At 41.3% G+C, this 17955-nt stretch overlaps 1 protein-coding gene across 1 annotated transcript in view; it reads right to left on the bottom strand.

The window, feature by feature from the left end:
- The window catches only part of LPAR3 (lysophosphatidic acid receptor 3), an 82919-nt gene that overhangs the window by 55316 nt on the left and 9648 nt on the right, over positions 1-17955 (bottom strand). Inside the window, exon 2 of the mRNA XM_037826756.1 lies at positions 1712-2468. Coding sequence (XP_037682684.1) covers positions 1712-2447 — 736 coding nt within the window. The 5' untranslated portion in view covers positions 2448-2468. The remainder of the gene's footprint in view (positions 1-1711; positions 2469-17955) is intronic.

The following is a 17955-nucleotide window of genomic DNA, read 5'->3' as shown; positions in this document are numbered from 1 at the left end:
CCTTTCCCTCATCCCTTGGCGGATCTCTCCTGTGAGCTTCTTCTTCTAATTAGAAAAGAAGGGGGAATTGCGGGTTGCTGGTGCTGAGTTCCAACTTGGCGGGCCGGGGCCAGGGAACCTGGTCAGCCCCTGGGGGAGGTGATGGGCATGGGCAGTAGCGCCCTCCACAGCCCCCCCCCAGGGAACCTGGCCAGCCCCTGGAGAGGGTAGTGGGCATGGGCAGTAATACCCTCCACAGCCCCCCGGGCCTGAGAAAGTGGAGCAGGCTACAGGCCCCATCTCCCTCACCCAAAATACAACCGTTAGAGGAAGCTTGCCAGAGAAAACCGCCCCCTTTATCTTGCCCGCACACTCCCCGTTGCCAGAGCAACTCCCGCCACCGCCAGTGCGCATACACCGCTGCCAGAGCAACTCCCGCCCTTTTTCAAACGACCTCCGCGCCCTCTCAGAACCAATCCTAGCCTTTATCCCCTCAGCATTGCCATGTAAGGACCCCACACCCCTAACACCGACCCCGCCCTCTATGCCACCCTATATAACTTGTGCTCACCCCTGAATAAAGGCTTTTTGTTCTACTACATTGAAAAGAGAGTGTCTCGCGTCCCTCTCTTGCCGCCCTCCACACCTTGCACGCCTCCGCCAGGGACTCGGCCAAGTCCCCTGCCTCACCTTCGCCTCCGGGAAGAGCTGCCGCCGGTACCCCTCAAGCAACGCTGAGCGCAGAGGGTTCCGTGGCTGCCCGCCCCTAGCTGCGACCGCACTCAGCATCTCTACTTGGATCCTAAACACAGCTGGTCCCAAACCAAACTCTGACCTTCCCCTCCAAACCTACTCACCATCTACCCCACTTCCCCTCCTCCTCTCACCAGCTCCCTTATCCAACAGTCAGCAAATCCTATCAACACTACCTTCAAAATATATCCAGAAGCCAACCATGCCTCACCACCTCCAAACCGTCCCTTGGGCCAAGCCACTCTCAACTCTCCCTTCCAGTCCTAAAACACTCTCTTAACCAATTTCCTTGTTTTTCCATTTTTGCCCCTGCCCCACTACAGTATTTTCTCAAAACAGCAGCCAGAAGGACGACATTAAAATGTAAGTCAGATCATGTCAGTCTCCTGTTCAAAACCTACAATGGCTTCTCATCTCACTCAGAGAAGCCAAATCCTTATGGTAACTATACAGCCCTATATAATCTGAGTCCCTCCAAACCCCCATCAGCTCCCTGACCTCATCTGCTCCTACTTGTCCCTCTTTCACTCCACTCCAGATACACTGGCCTCCTTGTTCCTCAAATGCACAAAACAGGTGCATGCTTCAGGGCTTCTGCACTTCCTGCTTGGAGCACCCTTCCTGAGATATCCATATGGTTCACTCCCTCACCATGTTCACAGCTTTCTCAAAAGTCATCTTCTAGGTGAAGCCATCCCTCACAACTTCTAAATTGCAAACCACACCTGCCTGGCACTCCTTATCTCCCTTCTTTGCTTTATTTTTCTCCATAAGGCTCAACAACATCTTCTTTTATAAATCTTTACTTATTTTTACTCTTATCTTTTCCCATTAGAATATAAGCTCCAGGCAGGTAGGGATTTATGTCTGTTCTTGTTCACTGCTGCATTCCTACTGCCTAGGGTGTCTTGCACACAGTCAGTGCTCAATAAATATTTATTAAGCACATGGGAATAACAGCTCACTTGGTTCTTCTTACCTAAGACAGTCATCACTGTCTTCATTAGCTTCATGGGTGTCCTCCGACGGCTGATGGACCCACTCGTATGTGGAGACAAGATGTTGGTTTTCCTCTTAACGTACATGTAGATCCGCAGGTACACCACAACCATGATGAAGAATGCCACGAGGTTGGACACAGTCCAGAAAATGAGGTAACTTCTGCTGTAAATGGGGGCCAGGGAGGAGCAGGCAGAGATGTCACAAAGGCAATTCCAGCCCAGGGTGGGGACCGCCCCCATAAAGATGGCGACAGCCCAGACGAGCAAAATGAGCAGCGTCACCCTCTTTTTGGTCAGGTTGCTGTGGACTCGCATCCTCATGATTGACACGTGTCTCTCCACGGCAATGACCAGCAAATTGGTCAGGGAGGCAGTTAAGCTAGTGTCCAGAAGCCCCTGGCGGAGAAACCAGCGGTTGACTGTTAAAGTTTTTGAAACTGGGCCAGTGTTAAACATGAGGAATACATAGGCAATTCCAGCAAAGAAATCTGCAGCGGCTAAGTTGGCCAACAGGTAGTAGAAGGGAAAATGAAACTTTCTGTTTTTGATCACTGCTGCGATGACCAGAGAATTAGAGAAAAAAATAAACAAGCAGAAAAACGTCCCAAAACACAGAACAATCACAAGCTTCGTCCCTGTCCACTCTTCGGCAGTGTCGGTGTTGCTCCTATTATAAAAAAAGTCCATGTGCTTATCATAGTGACACTCATTCATTGTGGAGAAGAACTGCACATCCTAGAAAAGAAATTTAAAGAAGAAACAAATATCACTATTTGTAAAATCGATCACAAAATCACCAATTGCCATCACTAAACTTCTTCTCCTGGCAATCCCCTATAATCCTTCAGGATTCAGTGAAAATGTCCCTTGTTCTAGGACCCTAGCCCCTAACCTCCTGTAGATGCACTTATCTTGCATTAGTAACTGTTTCTGAGGTTAGGCTGCAAGCTCAGTGAGGGAAGGTCTTTATCCATTTTGTTCACCATTATAACTCCAGGGTCCTGCTGCCCCCATTACACCTATTTGTTGAATGGCTGGCTGGCTGATTGAATGAACGAATGATGTTACAGAGAGCAACAGGTCAAAGGTGCTGAGCCCTGAAACATCCACTGTGCATTAGTAACAATTACAGCACAGCATGTTGATGTTAACACTTCCTCCTGGTAGTGTCCAATTCATTTCTTATTCAGGGGTTATGTGCATTAATCAAGGCAACATAGTAATGCCAGATAAATTCTAGCCAAGATAACGGGAGATGAATTACTCTTCATACAACCAAATGATTTCCCCAACAGACCAATTTACCACCACTCCTGATTCCACTCCTGAGCCTCTTTTTGCCATCTTTTGGTTTCAAGCTACAACTGCAATGCTCATTTACTAAGCATGTGGTCCAAGGCTGGAGACCTTGGTCTCGATACCCTTTCCTTACCTTCTTCCTTCTAGTCTCCCAATCGAAATTGTACTGGTGTGAATTGGTTTACTGGATTTTCCCATTCAATCACTTCAACTCAGTTTCCCTTCCTGGGGTCTCTCCAAGCCAGCAGGTGGTGGAGGATCAGGCCTCTGTGCACAAGGCTGAGACCTGGATTTTGGGCAGACATCCAATGCGGATGTCAGAACATAGTTATCACGTGAAGGCCAACCCCTTGGGACACATGGCTGAAAGCTGACCCCAAACTGGGGTATCAGGCAGGCAGAGAAGACATAATTTTCTGAGCACAAGATCCCTTGGACCCCACAAGTGAGGGATTCTGACCAACGAGGGGCTGGGCAGGGACTTCAAAGATGCCCATACGTCTGCGGTTGGTGGGGAAGAGCAGGTGTTCTGCCTCACAGTGGCCTGGCCACAGCCATGAAGGGGCCAATCAAGGAGAGTGGGGCTTAAGACCAAGAAATACAGCTTTTTGGGAGAGTGACCATGGGCTCCCTCACAAGGGAAGAGGATGCAACTTATTTACTGGAGAACGGAGACCCTGTAAGCCCAGGTGCCCACTGGTGGGAATGAAGCAACTCCAACAGCACAAGCTTAATAGAAATCCCTAGTTTTTAAGGTCCTTACAAATTCTGCAATCCAATACCACATCCAGATTCAGGAAGCAGACCAGATATCAATTTTAAGTAGTACAAATGTATCTCAGACAATCTTCTTTTTAATTTATATTCTAATGATGTAATGATACTTTTAAATGAATTAGATTCTTGCTTCTCTGCCATAGCAAATGGGAGGTAGAATACCATTTTTTATGCTTAAAGTATAAGTGGTCTCAAGACACAAAAGTTTCTGGTGCTTTCAATTATAAGGAAAGAAGACTCAATTTTTATAATGGCAAAACAAAAATCACTCTCTTTGGCAGACATTCACCAATACTTAACTGTGAAAGTTCAAAAACTCCAAACAGTAGGTCACTGTATCTACATAATATAATAATAACTTTTCCAAATTAAAAATACAGAAATATATGATCATTTTAATGACTTATAATAGTTCATTATCTGAATATATTGCACTTTATTTAACTAATCCCAAAGATTGGACATTAATGTTATTTCCAGTATTTTGCTATGATAAGCAAAGCTACATACTTGTGCATTAATTGTTATGTATTTGTCCAATTATTTCCTTAGGAGTAATTCATAGATTTGACATTGATGGAGTAAAGAATAGGAATTTTTAAAAAGGTTTCTGATACATATTGTCAAACTACTCTTGAGGTAGTTCATGTTTTGGATCCCACCAGCAGCACATGGATGGGCCTTGAATAGGAGATACTAATCTATTGATATTCAATTTAAATATCTATGGAGAAAATTCAGCCTTCAACCATGTCAAAGTGTATAGAAATTCAAGACAAGCAATCCAAGAACATATAAGAAAGTTTAATGATGCAATTATTACATCCTCTCACAATTAAAAATTATGTATGTGATTTTATTTTGCTGCATGCTCTAGATAGCTAAGAGAAACACATTTCTAATTGAAAATTTATATTATCCTTGACTAATTCATTTGCAATATCAAGATTAATATGTCAAAAATACCTTGGAATTAAGATCTTACCAAAAATAGTGTTAAAATTTTTCTAATTTCCTTTTGAATAGGTCTTAAATTTTTTATTATGGTTTATAAATTTGGTTGAGTTTGTAATTATATATGCACTAAAACATCAATGATTTTACTTCGAAAATCTTCAAATTCAAATTTCCTCATCACAACCAAAATAGCACATTCTTATTAGAAATATTTTAACAAAAATTGTCCTGAGACTGAGAAGTAGTTTTTGTTTTATAAAGTTGATTTATCTCTGAAAAACCACAGCCGACCAGAACTTCCACTAAGCAACTCCCTACCCTCCAGCCCCAACCGTGGATTCTACTTTGGGGAGAAACAGGCAATGAGAGCAAATTAAATTCATATAGGAATTGGTGAAACAGGTTATTTCCATTTACAAAATGTAATATATTATGCAGCCATTGAAAATCATGTTTACCTTGGAGTTGTGGTAATATGAGTAAAAGCATATGCCATTCTTTTAATTTCAACTATGTATAAATTATTTATGTATATACATACATGTACACATCAATTACTTCTAAAAGGTATAGGAAAAAAAAAAAGATAAGGAAAAAAAATCCCAAAACATAAATAGTTAATTAAGAATGATGGAAATGTAGGTCATTTTAAAACTTTCTCTCTAGTTTTTTTCTATTTCCTGCATTTTCTATAATACATAATTAAATAAACTTTAAAAAGCTAGTTTACAAATTCTGCTTTAGGAGCACGTATTTTACTCAACATATTCTTTGTTCTAAAACTTTAGTTCTGAAGAATCAAAATGAATGTTCAAAGGAAATGCCTCAAAGATTTGTTTATGCTCAGTTTACTCTTACTAACACACTTCAGAGTTTTTCAGTGATAATGAAAACAAATTGGTTTTCTACTTAAAACTTCACATAACCGTAAAACTTTACCTGCTGACAACTAATTCCACCAGGATATCATTTTCACCAACTCTCCTATAAAACATTTCTCAATGTCATCATCCCAGAGTTCAAAAAAAATGAATAACCACTTTGTGAATTACTACTTTTGATTTTCCTACTCTGCCATATGCTTTCAACTGTTGACGGTTCCCAATAACTACACTTCACCATATTTTCTAACCTGGAAATTAGCAAAAACTTTAATAAGCCTATAACAAAACACCCATTTATCATCTCTTGGCCCTCCTCAAACCTTAAAATACAATTCTGGGATCTGAAAACAAATCAGTCAGTTATTTGTTTTAGCCTAAACATCCCTTCCACAGAGATACCTTCTCTGACCAACTCAAAGCAGCCCTGTGTCTCTTGCTAACAGAAAGCCCCATTTTTATCTTCATCCGAGAACTAATCATTCATTGCCCAGTATTTCCTTTTGTATTTAAACATCTGTTGTCCATCTCCCACCACTAAACCACTCTACTCCAGCAGAGCAGACACCTTGTCAATTATGGTCTCTTCTACATCACTGGCATTTGTTGAATGAATGAATGAATGTCTGTCCTGCAGTAACTTTTCCCCTCTAAAATGAAAAGGTTCAGTTAAATGCCTTTGCTTATTTACATGTCAACCACTAAATACGATAATTAGAGCGCTCCACCACTTATTAACTGTTTGTTCTCGGGAAAGTTCCTGAATATGTCCACTTTATTATTACCATTTTTAATTACTAATATTTATGAGGGTGTACTTTGTGCCAGGTGTTGGACTAAGCATCTTACGTGTATCATTTCATCTAATCCTCACAACAATGATGTAAATCCAGTTATTACACCCATTTTGCAGATGAGGATATTAAAGCACTCCTGCCTAAGGCCACACAGCCAGTAAGTAAAAGATACTGGATTCCATCCAGGCAACCTTGCTCCAAGGCTCCCATTCCTGTCTACAACACTATGCTTTCTCTCCACAGGCAAACCGAACACTACACAGAATTGAGTGTAGTTATAGTTACAATAACTATAGAATAGCCAAAAAGAATGATCTGGTCAGATAACATTCAGACATTCTAAATAGAATGTCTTTGGACATTCTAAATAGCCTTCAGTTTGTTGTTGTTTTATAGCCCTGAAAAGCATAGAAAAGGCAAATTTCTGAAAAGATGTTTTCAAATTTTTGGAAAGCAAGGCACTATATGGTCAATTTCAGGACCAGGTTAAAGACACTAAACTTCACTTCCACCAAATCCCAAGCTGATTTTTTTTTTTAAAAACTAAAAGGTTTAAAGGGTCTGAATAGTTCTGACCCAGAAATAAAAGATGCTAAACTTTGGAGCTATTACCACAACTTCAAACTTCAGTAATTTAAGACTTCGTAAAATGATGGTTTAGGAAGCCTAAATGTGGAATCCAAATGAAAACTTCATGAGCAAATCTTTCATTTAGATGCTCCCAAATTCAATTGTCTGAAAAAAAAAAAAAATGCTCAGCTAGCCCATAATGTGGAAGCAATTATGAAAATTAAGACATCTGAAAACCACTTGAACAGCTTTTATTTCTAGCTACATCTTACAAGACAAGTTGCTGCCAGGCCTTTTAGCTGGCTGTCAATAACACTCTCCTCTTCCCCCTGGGAAGAAACACGGGTGCATTTAAGACCAGGCAATTGATACTGTAGGTATTTTGTTTTCTTATGGTCCATGAAGTAGAACAGTCTTCTCCTCTTTGGATGTTAGGTCAGTTGAGATCCTAGTGGCCAGAAAACAGATCAATCCTCAGAGGCAATGATGTTTGCTCACTAAATTCTTTTTAATAATTAATGCTAATGGCAAAATCAGAACAGCACAGGAGATTTAAACCACATATAATCCCTGCAGCGAATTTTAGCCATTAGTTTCTAGGCTTTTGCATCTGCTGTCCCCTCTGCCCAGAAGCCTCTTCCCCATTTAGCCACAGGACTCATTTCTCCACCTTGGTCCTGCTCCCATGTCACTTTATCATAGAGCCCTTCCCTGTCACTCTCTAAAAGGGCTCCACCCCACCTGTGCTGCACGTCAGCCCTTTCCCCTGCTTCATTTTTCTGTTTAGCATTTCTTACTACCTGGCACCATCTACCTGGAGTATTGTTTGTCTTCCCACTAGAACATGTGCTCAGAAAGCAGGGTCTTTGTGTTGTTACAGCCCATCTCCCGTGCCTGGCAAAATGCCAGGCAATAGTATGCACTCTGTAAATACTCATCAAATATAGAATGAAATGAAGTGTCCTTGTGTGTGCACGCAGGCCTGCATGCACCTTCGTCTTTTACCCAAACAAAGCATTATCACTTTCTTCTTCTGCATACCCTCTAATTTGGAACCTGCCGCTCTTTCATTTCTCCGTATACACTTGGCTCAAAGCCCTGCTTGCTGAGAGGCATGAGGAGTGGGGTTTGCTCCCCTTGAAAAGCAGCCTCAGCTGAGCAGAGAAGCCAGGTGGTCTGCAGGCCAGTCCTCACCTTGAAAGACCTCTGTCCTGTTAGCACTGAAACCAGAAACTTTGATTCCTCTTTGAAAATAACTTCAAAAGAGAAGGGACCCAATGACCAAAGCTGGAACATTTTGAGCAATAAAATAAATAAAGTAGGAGAGGATCTAAGATGGTGGCATAGAGAGGAGTGGAAGCTAGTTAGTCCCCCTGGAACAACTAATAAACAACCAGGAACAACTAGCATATAATCTGGAATTAGCAGAGGGACAAATGTGACCATCCGCTCATCATACACCAACCTGAATTGGGAGGAATGCCCGAGAACGCAGCATAAAATCTGTAAGTAAAAACTGTGGACCCAAGCCGGAAGCCCCTTCCCCACAGCCCAAGCTGCAAAGCCTCCTGGTGCCAGAGAGAAGCTCTCTCCCAGCAAGCGAATATAGCTCAGCTGAGCTCCAACTGGGGTTTTAAATTAACAAGAGTGGACTGCACGCTATGAGCTATGAATCCCCAACAAGCAGACAGAGGCTTTGGGTGAAGACTGACCTTGGAGAGCTGGAGGGTGACGACAGACTGGCCCTGAAGGGGGCTTTCTGTCTCTGTTTCGGCTCAGTGGAGAAAGCCTCAGCCATTTTCAGTTCCCAGTGCTATGACCCAGACAAGAGTGGAGATAGCACAGCAGAGTCTATTCAAATGCTAATGACCTCTCCCTAGGGGGGTTATCTTCCCTAAGAGGAAAGGGGTGGGGCCAAGCTCTACTACCTGCCTTCCATTCAGAACCAGACCCCAGAGCCTGGGGGAAAACAGCCACAGGCCACACTTCCTTACACCAGTCTGGAGCTACAGGCTGACAGGCACTACCTGCTGGGCAGAAAAGCACAGTGACCCAAGGCCTCACAGGGTGTACCAATTTTCTAAGACACACCCTCAGGGAAACCAGATACTGAATATTTCTTTTTTCTGGAACCTGAGCCTGTTCTGGTCTGGGAAAACCTTATTGGTGTAACCAAGGAAACCATGCCCAGACAACAGAAAACTACAACCTACACTAAGAAAAATGAGGTTATGGCCCAGTCAGGGGCACAAACTTGCACTTCATCTGTGATTCAGGAATTGAAACAACTAATAATAAGTCAATTCAAAAAGTTTAGGGAAGATATGGCGAAAGAGCTGAACCATATAATGAAAACACTGGGCGTACATAAGGTAGAAATCAAAAGTTCGAAAAACCAACTGGCAGAATCTATGGAAATGAAAGGCACAACACAAGAGATGAAAGACACAATGGAAACACACAACAGCAGCTCTCAAGAGGCAGAAGAAAACACTCCAGAACTGGAGAACAAGGCACCTGAAAGCCTACACACAAAAGAACAGATAAAGAAAAGAATGGAAAAATACGAGCAACATCTCCAGGAACTTAAGGACAAAATGAAAAGCAAGAATGTACATATCATTGATGTCCAGAAGGAGAAGAGAAAGGAAAATGGGCAGAAGCAATAATAGAGGAAATATTCAATGAAAATTTCACATCTCTTATGAAAGACATAAAATTACAGATCCAAGAAGCGCAGAGTACCCCAAACAGAATATATCTGCATAGGCCTATGCCAAGACACTTAATAATCATATTTTCAAACATCAATGGTAAAGATAGAATCCTGAAAGCAGCAAGAGTAAAGCAATCCATCAATACAAAAGGAAGCTTGATAAGACTATGTGTGGATTTCTCAATAGAAACCATGGAGGCAAAAAGGAAGTGGGGTGATAGATATATTTAAGATACTGAAACAGAAAAACCACCAACCAAGAATCCTATGTACAGCAAAACTGTCCTTCAAATATGAGGGAGAATTTAAAATATTCTCTAACTAACAATGACAGAGTCTGTGAACAAGATACCTGCTCTACAGGAAACACTAAAGGAAGCACTGCAGACAGAAAGGAAAAGACAGGAGTGAGAGGTTTGGAAAACAATTTTGGGAGATAGTAGCACAGCAATGTAAGTACACTGAAGAAAGATGACTGTGAGTATGGTTAAAAGAGGAAGGTTGGGATCATGTGGGACCCCAGAACAAAAGACAAAGGATAAAGACTGGGACTGTGTAACTTAGGGAAACCTAGGATGTTCAATGATTGTAATAAAAGGTACATATATGTTTTTACATGATGTAGAACAAATGAATGTCAACATTGCAAGGTGTTAAAAATAGTGTGGGATTGGGGGAAAAATACAATCAATGCAAACTGGAGACTATAATTTATGGAAACATTGTATTTTGCTTCCTGTAATATAACAAAGGCCATATACCAAAGCTAATTGCATATGGGGGAGTGGAGAATAGGGGAAGGATATGGAACTCCTGGCATTGGTGATGTTGTCTGACTCTATTCCACTTTAGTTTAATGCTATCTTTCCTTTCGTTGCTTACTAGCTGTCAAGTTTTGTGGGTTTTTTTGTTTGTTTTTCTCTCTTTCTCTTTTCTTTTTCTTTTGTCTCTCTACCTTCTTTGACTCTTCCTCCTTCTTTGTGGAAGAAATGGATATGTCCTTATAAAGATAGTGGCAATGGTGCTGAATACAAATATGTGACTATACAGGGAACCAATGATTGTTTAGGATGGAATGTATGGTGTGTGAACAAAACCATCTTAAAAGAAATGGGATGATAAATCTTGAGGGCACTATATTGAGTGAAATAAGACAGACACATAAAGGCAAATATTGCAGGGTCTCACGAATATGAACTAATTATAATATGTAAACTCAAAGACATGAAATATGTTACCAGCATATAGAATGAGGCTAAAGAATGGGGAGCAGTTGCCTATTATTAGCAGAATATTCAACTAGGGTGAACTTCAACGTTTGGAAATGGACAGGGGTGATGGTAGCATGTTGTGAGAATAACTAACAGTGCTGAAAGGTGTGTGAAGGTGGTGGAAAGGGTAAGCTCAGAGTCACATATGTCACCAGAAAGAAAGCTGGAGGTTAAAAGACAGGAATGTATAAAACAGTAAATCTTGTGGTGGACAATGTCTGTGATTAACTATACACGTATTAGAAATTATGTATGACACTATAACTAGAAGTTAATAATAGAGAAGCATACAGAAAAAAATGTATACCTATTGCATACTATACTACTACAGTTAGTAGTATTTTAACATTCTTTCATCAACAGTAACAAATGTACTATACCAAAACTATGAATCAATAATGGAGGGGGGGCATGGTTAGGGGTATAGGAGGATCTGAGTTTCCTTTTTTTTGTCTTTATTTCTTTTCTGGAGTAATGAAAATGTTCTAAAAACTGAAAAAAAAATTAATTGTGTTAATGGGTGCACAGCTGTATGATGGCACCATGGGCAACGGATTGTACACTTTGGATCTTCGGATAGTTGTATGATATGTGAACAATCTCAATTTAAAATAAGTATATATATATATATATATATATACACACACACATATATATATACATATATATATAAAATTTAAAAAAAATTTCAATAAAGTAGAATTGGATTATAACCCAAAGTGTAAAATAAATATCCAGGAGTCCATATTGATGAAGATAAATGGATGAATAAATAAATGGAGAAGAGGAGACCAATCTTCTAAGTGGAGGAATTCCGCATATGGACAGTGACTTCCTCCCAAAGAGCACCACAGGGAAAAGGGGAAGAAAGGGTAACTTTTCAGTACAGAAACCTGACAAACACTCCTTCAGCCAGGTGATCGATGTCAATATCAAAAGTCTATGTCATGTTGACAGTACTGTAATCTTGATATAATGTGATGAAAATGGCACTTTACCTCTGTGATCTTTGTTGACAGTTTATAATACTGATAAGTTGCAATGAAAACTGGCACTTTATCTCTGTGATCTTCTTCCCCAAAATCCATAACCCCTGTCTAGTCATGAGAAAAACATCAGACAAATCTACAAAATACCTGACCAGTACTCCTTAAAACTGTCAAGGTCATCACAAACAAGGAAAATCTGAAAAGCTGTTACAGCTAAGCGGAGCCTAATGAGATATGACAACTAAATGTAATGTAGTATCCTGGATGGCATTCCTGGAACAGAAGGAGGACATTAGGTTAAAAACTAAGGAAATCAGAACAAACTACAAACTTTAGTTAATAGTAATGTATCAATATTGGTTCATTAATTGGAACAAATGTATCATACCAATGGAAAATGTTAATAACTAATAGGGAATCTGTGTATATATGTGTAGGGGGGTGTTATGGGAATGCTGCATTACCTGCTCAATTTTTCTATAAATGTAAAACTGTTCTAAAAATTAATTAATTAAAATTTTAAAAAGTAATAGAGTACTGGAGGTATCCGATATTCTTGGCTAAGACTACTACGTTTACTTTAAGGGTAACTGTTAAGTGCAGAGCTGTTACAAATCGGCTTCCCTGTCTTAATACACTAGGTTATTTTCCTTAAGAAAGCTAAACCCCTCAACTTCGCTAAAGTTTGGTTACGCTGTTTCTTAAGAAGGAATTATATTATGGTTTGTTAATTTTCTTGGGGTATGGTAGGAACATGTTGGAAGCAATGTAGTCATTTTCTGTTATTTGTTGTTCTTAATCCTTTGCTTTGTTTTGTTTGAAATGTTGTCTGTGTTTTTTTAATTCTTCGATAAATAAAGTTAAAAAAAAAAAAGGAATAATAAATGTAAGTACCTAAAATTGCTCTGATCTAGAGCCTCTGTTCTCCATATACCAGTCTCCACTTATTCAGCTCAAAGTTAGTGACAAGCCGGGGCGGGGGTGGGGGGGTGGGTAGGGCATGCAGCTGCAGCCTGAGCTTAGCAGAATAAACAGATTTACCCTGCAAGTTTAGGGGCCCTCAGGCAGGGAAGATGACCTGCAGCATGTCAGCTTACTGACCTACTGCTTTCTCTCCCCAAAGAGTGGGTGGTCACGGGAGGCTGTGGTATATACAGGCAGTGTCTACCCCAGGAATTGTTTAATAAACAACTGTAATCACATGTATTGTTCCATACATGTCACTGATGACTGAGGACTGTTTAAAACCACTTAATTAAACAGGAAAGCCAACTCAAAAACATACAGAACTAAGCTAAATAAAAGAGGTGAGACATGGATTTTATATAATGGGAAAATTCCCTCAGTTTATCCGTATGTAAATGTCATAATGTAAATCTATAATTATGCTTGCTTTATCTATTATAAAATTTTAATCTCATCTAATTCATTAGGCTATAAAGATTGGAGAGATAGTTTGTCCTCTGACTCTCATTAAAAGTAAAGATGGTAATCAAAATGCTTAAAATTAATATTATTTATACATAACCCCATATGTTCTATTATATAGCAAATAATCCTTAGACAGCTATGTAATTAAACTTCAGTAAGCTTTACTGATGGAAGCAAGAGGGAATGACAAATTTTAAAGTGTGGTCTGTTACAACTGAAAGAGATATTCTTGCACAAAGAGCTTTGTCCCTCTGCAACAACATATTTTAAGAAATTTTAAAGTGCTTACAACAAATGACTTCCCACAAGAAGAAAATTGAAGAAAATTAGATTCCTTTACTTTGTAAAATTCACAGCAGACAAAATTTTGGTACAACTTATTTCTCCTAATCTAGCTGTGGTCCTGTGTTCCCTCGCCCACTCCGTTTCGTGACCTCGTCCCCTCCAGTCCTGAGAGGGATATTTAAGAGTCTCTGGCTCTTAGTGGTTTTGTTCTGAATAATCCCCTTTCCTGGCAGTCTTCCATTGCTACCAATGACAGATGAACAGTGATCTGCAGTGACTCCACTGTGTTTCTGGAGACCGTATCTACCCAGGGTAGTGTAGTGCTGGGCTGAATCCTGAAACTCTGTATAGAAAGGAAAGAACTATTTTAAAGGCACATAGCTGTGGTGGGAAACAGTTCTTATCAAGCCTCCAGAGGTTCCAAAGGAGAGCACAGCTAATGCTAAGCAGGCAAGTCAGAGAAGCCTCCTGCAGGAATTCTACGCTTTGTTCAGGAAGCAGGATTCATTCCTAAAACGGGAAGCTCATACCCTTCCCCACGCCTCATCCCACCCACCCCGCCTCGTGATGGTAACATATGGCATCTGTGTGAAGGTGGCCAGGTCATGTCAATGAATATAAAAGTCATTTGGATGCTGTGCCAGATCTCATCCTTAACCTGCCCCCTAGCTCCCCACCCATTCTTCTCCATTTGCTTTGTGCCCTGGAAGGCTGGCCATAGGGATGGCAGCAACAGGCTGCCTTGCTCTCCAGCTTCTGTCAATGAGAGGAGCAGCAAGAGATGGGAAGGAGGGAGGAGGGTGAGGCGGAGATGGGGATTTCCTCGCTGTGGGTGGATTAGGTTAGCTCCCATCGGGCAACCCTCTTCAGAGAGCTAGCCTACCCTTCTCCCTCCCCTGGTTCTTACCCTTAGATTCAGGGTTGGTAACTGCTCCTTGCTGCTTCTAGCTCTTGGGGTACTGCACTGTCTCTTACTGGTTTCCATGAACTGTTCCCTCATTTTATAAATAGTCCCTCCCCTCCAATTACCAATTAGACTATATCCACTTGTTTCCTGTGGGCACTCTAATACAGATGTCTTTTAAAGTATATTGTAATACTACAAAAACTGGTATTTGAAAAATTATATGTTATGGATTTTCTTAAAGCTTTTAGGATGAACTAGTACACAGAACATTTCCTGATTATAAATATAACAAGTTTCAGAGAAGGAAAGAGAAATGAGTCATATTTTCAAGGGCTTGGACCAGTATCACAATTCTTTTGATGCCTTCAATGTCACCCTACAAACCCTACTAAATTTCTCAACACATAGAGTGGCTCAATGAATGAGTGACTTACCCACAGTTATAAGGGTCACATGAAGCAAAGATAATGGCATAAGGTTCCAACAGATCTCCATATACCAGAGTCTACTGCCCAAATGTCCCTCAATGTAATCCAGGATCAGTTACGACTGTATCTGTATTCCTGGTCTTGTAAACCATGGAAAATACAGGACATGATTTTAAGTATTAATTAAGTATTAGCCAGGTTTGAAGCTAGAAACTGAAGAGAAGGAAGCAGTGGACTTTCCTTCATGATATCTGTGAGGAGGGCAAGGGGAAGGGTACTGACAATCTGAGCAAGGGCCACAGCAGCCTGCTGCAAGGCAAAAAGCAATGCAGACATAGCTGGGAGAACTGCATTTTCATGTGCACCACTGGTCCAGCCTCCTCAGTGGTATTTCCAGTGGCTGTGCCAGCCCTGGTGGATGGTGGATGAGTGTTACTCTCACAGCACTGCTGCCTGCAGGCTTGGTGGAGCTACTGTAATGACAGATGATATTTAGACTCTGGAGACATGAACTAAACATAGTCTCTGAGTAGGCAAAGAAGCCTAGGAGTCAGATCGCTGAGACAGTTGCTCAGAGCTAAGCTCTTCTTTCCTCCTTCAATAGCATCATCTTATCTCAGCATTCTTAACCATTCTTAACCTCACTCTTCTACCTGCTCCTCCTAATCTGAATACAAACATGCTTGGGGAAGATCAGAGGCATCTGCATGCCCAGCCTGAAACTCTGGTGTCCAGCGTCTTGCAGCTAGGGCGGCCTTGTGACGAAGTTCCTGTCAGTGGAATTTAAGCATAAATGAAGTGTGCTACTTAGGTTAGCCCTAAGACACTGAGTGTGCACTCCTCTGTGCTCTTTGCCCTTCCTGCAAGTTGGCACACACAGGCCCGTGATCCAGCTTTCAACATTCAGATGAGGGCAAAGCCCTAGAGCAGCACGACTTAAAGTGTGGGCCATGGACCAGTTTCCATCAACAAGGAGATAAGGATAGCAATTGAGAACAAACAAAAGTGTTTAGAGCAGTCTGACATTGCTGTGAAGTCCAAGTGCATGATCAGTAGACTTGTCTGTTGGAACAGAATATCAACCAAAAGTATTTGTCTGCGATGGAATGAATAAAGAAAATTGGCCCTTAACCACAGAAAGCTTAAGAAGCCCCGCCCTAGAGGATGACAGAGCAACAAGATGGAAGGACTCCTTCTAACCCGGACCACTCATCTCAAGCTGTAGCCATGAGAAAAAATAAACTTCTGTTTCCTTCAAGCCACTGTATTTTGGGGCCTTTATTACATACAGCAGCTTAGCCTAAATACCCAAACATGAGGCACTACCATATTTAAAACCTAGCATATGTGCCATTGGCTTAGGGGTCAGGTGGTAGGCAGTAAGGAAGCTGACATCCTAGGTTGTAAAGCTGGTGATGCTTGATATGCCATCACAGAAGATTTGGTGAATTTTTCACCTGCAATAACTTGTGAAGCAGGCCACAGGCCTAGGAAACCTGAAGCTCCAGGTGAAGGAGTTGGAAAGAACCAGAACATTAGCATATGGAATGTGAGCATAAATGAAGTTTGCATATGTTGGCTGCTCCTTGCAGCTTTTAGCAAGACATCACAAGAAAGAAATGAGCTCAGGCAAAAACAGGCCTGTTTGTAAGCAAAGGCAGAAAGGAATGGATAGTGTCCAGAAACTGGGGGCCATGGAGGTTAGAAGAGGTGGTTACTTCTGCAGTCTCAAAGAGCAAAAGTTAGGATTACCCTAGCAGCCTTTCTCAAAGGCTTCTCACGAACACTTCTTAGTGGAACAAAGGAAGACAGGCCTGCCACAAAGATCAGATCAAGAGTGTACCTTCCCACCTCAGCCCATGTTTCACAGGGCCTCAACGCAGAAACCACTGAGGAGTGGGAGACAGGGATGGGCCAAGCACAGAAGCTGATAAATAAAGCATGCTTAAGAATTCCATTTGTCCAGAAGAGGATTTGGATGTGATAATTGGCACATGGACCAGAAGCCAACAGACCAGAAACCTACAAAATTTTTAAGGAATTGTGTTGCCGAGGAAGCCCCAGGTTGCTGGAAAGATCCATGTTCATTCTCCCTTAAGGAGCAGATACTTTCCATCACCTATTTCCGATATGGCTGCAAAGGACAACTTCAAAGTCAGGGACCTAGGGAGGCCTCCCCGGAGAGCAGAAGCAAGCACCCAGCACAGAATTCCCTCCACTGCCAGGGTGGGGATACCTGGATGGTGTTTGCCCACCGGGGCATCATCATTTTTATGCCCCTGTGACTGCAATGTGTCTCCCAATCTTCTGAGTGGGAGTTTTTATTGTGGTGTTCTTGTTTCTACTCCTCCATTGGATAGTGGGTGTTTTTTGGTCAGAACAAAGAAAGAACAGTACATTTTAGTATGGGTATTTAAAACATAGGTCAGAGAAGGGATGGCCAGACCTGCAGAGTTCTGTGGGTAACCCACGCCCTCCAGGGAAAGCCTGGAGGCCTTGACACATAGGAAGGCCAGAGTGGGAGAGCAGGGGAGTGCAAGCTTTGGGGTCAGGGGACAGGGGCCAGATGTGAGATCATTTCTTTTCATGCTAGCATTCACTTGGCACACTGCTGATCCTGCCAGAGTCTTCTCCTTCCTCTCTAAAACTAGCATAATAATGGCAATGACCCTACAGGAATGTTGAAAGGATTAAATTAAAGCAATACTTATAAAGTGCTTAGCAAGATGCTTAACACACAGTGCTCAATAAATGGTAGAGAGTACTTCCCAAGAAGGTTAGCTAACTCAAATTTAAAGAAAAAAATTCAAAGGAATATACATCTAGCTTTCTGAATTTAACTGTTCAAGCTTTAACACCTTGAATTAACATGGAACAATGAAAGGTCATCCTATACCCTCACTAAAATAACTAA

The sequence above is a fragment of the Choloepus didactylus genome, chromosome 2, assembly GCF_015220235.1.
Source record: "Choloepus didactylus isolate mChoDid1 chromosome 2, mChoDid1.pri, whole genome shotgun sequence".
Classification (NCBI taxonomy): domain Eukaryota; kingdom Metazoa; phylum Chordata; class Mammalia; order Pilosa; family Megalonychidae; genus Choloepus; species Choloepus didactylus.
Note: the sequence above shows the minus strand (reverse complement) of the source record. Positions and strands in the feature narration are given on the sequence as shown.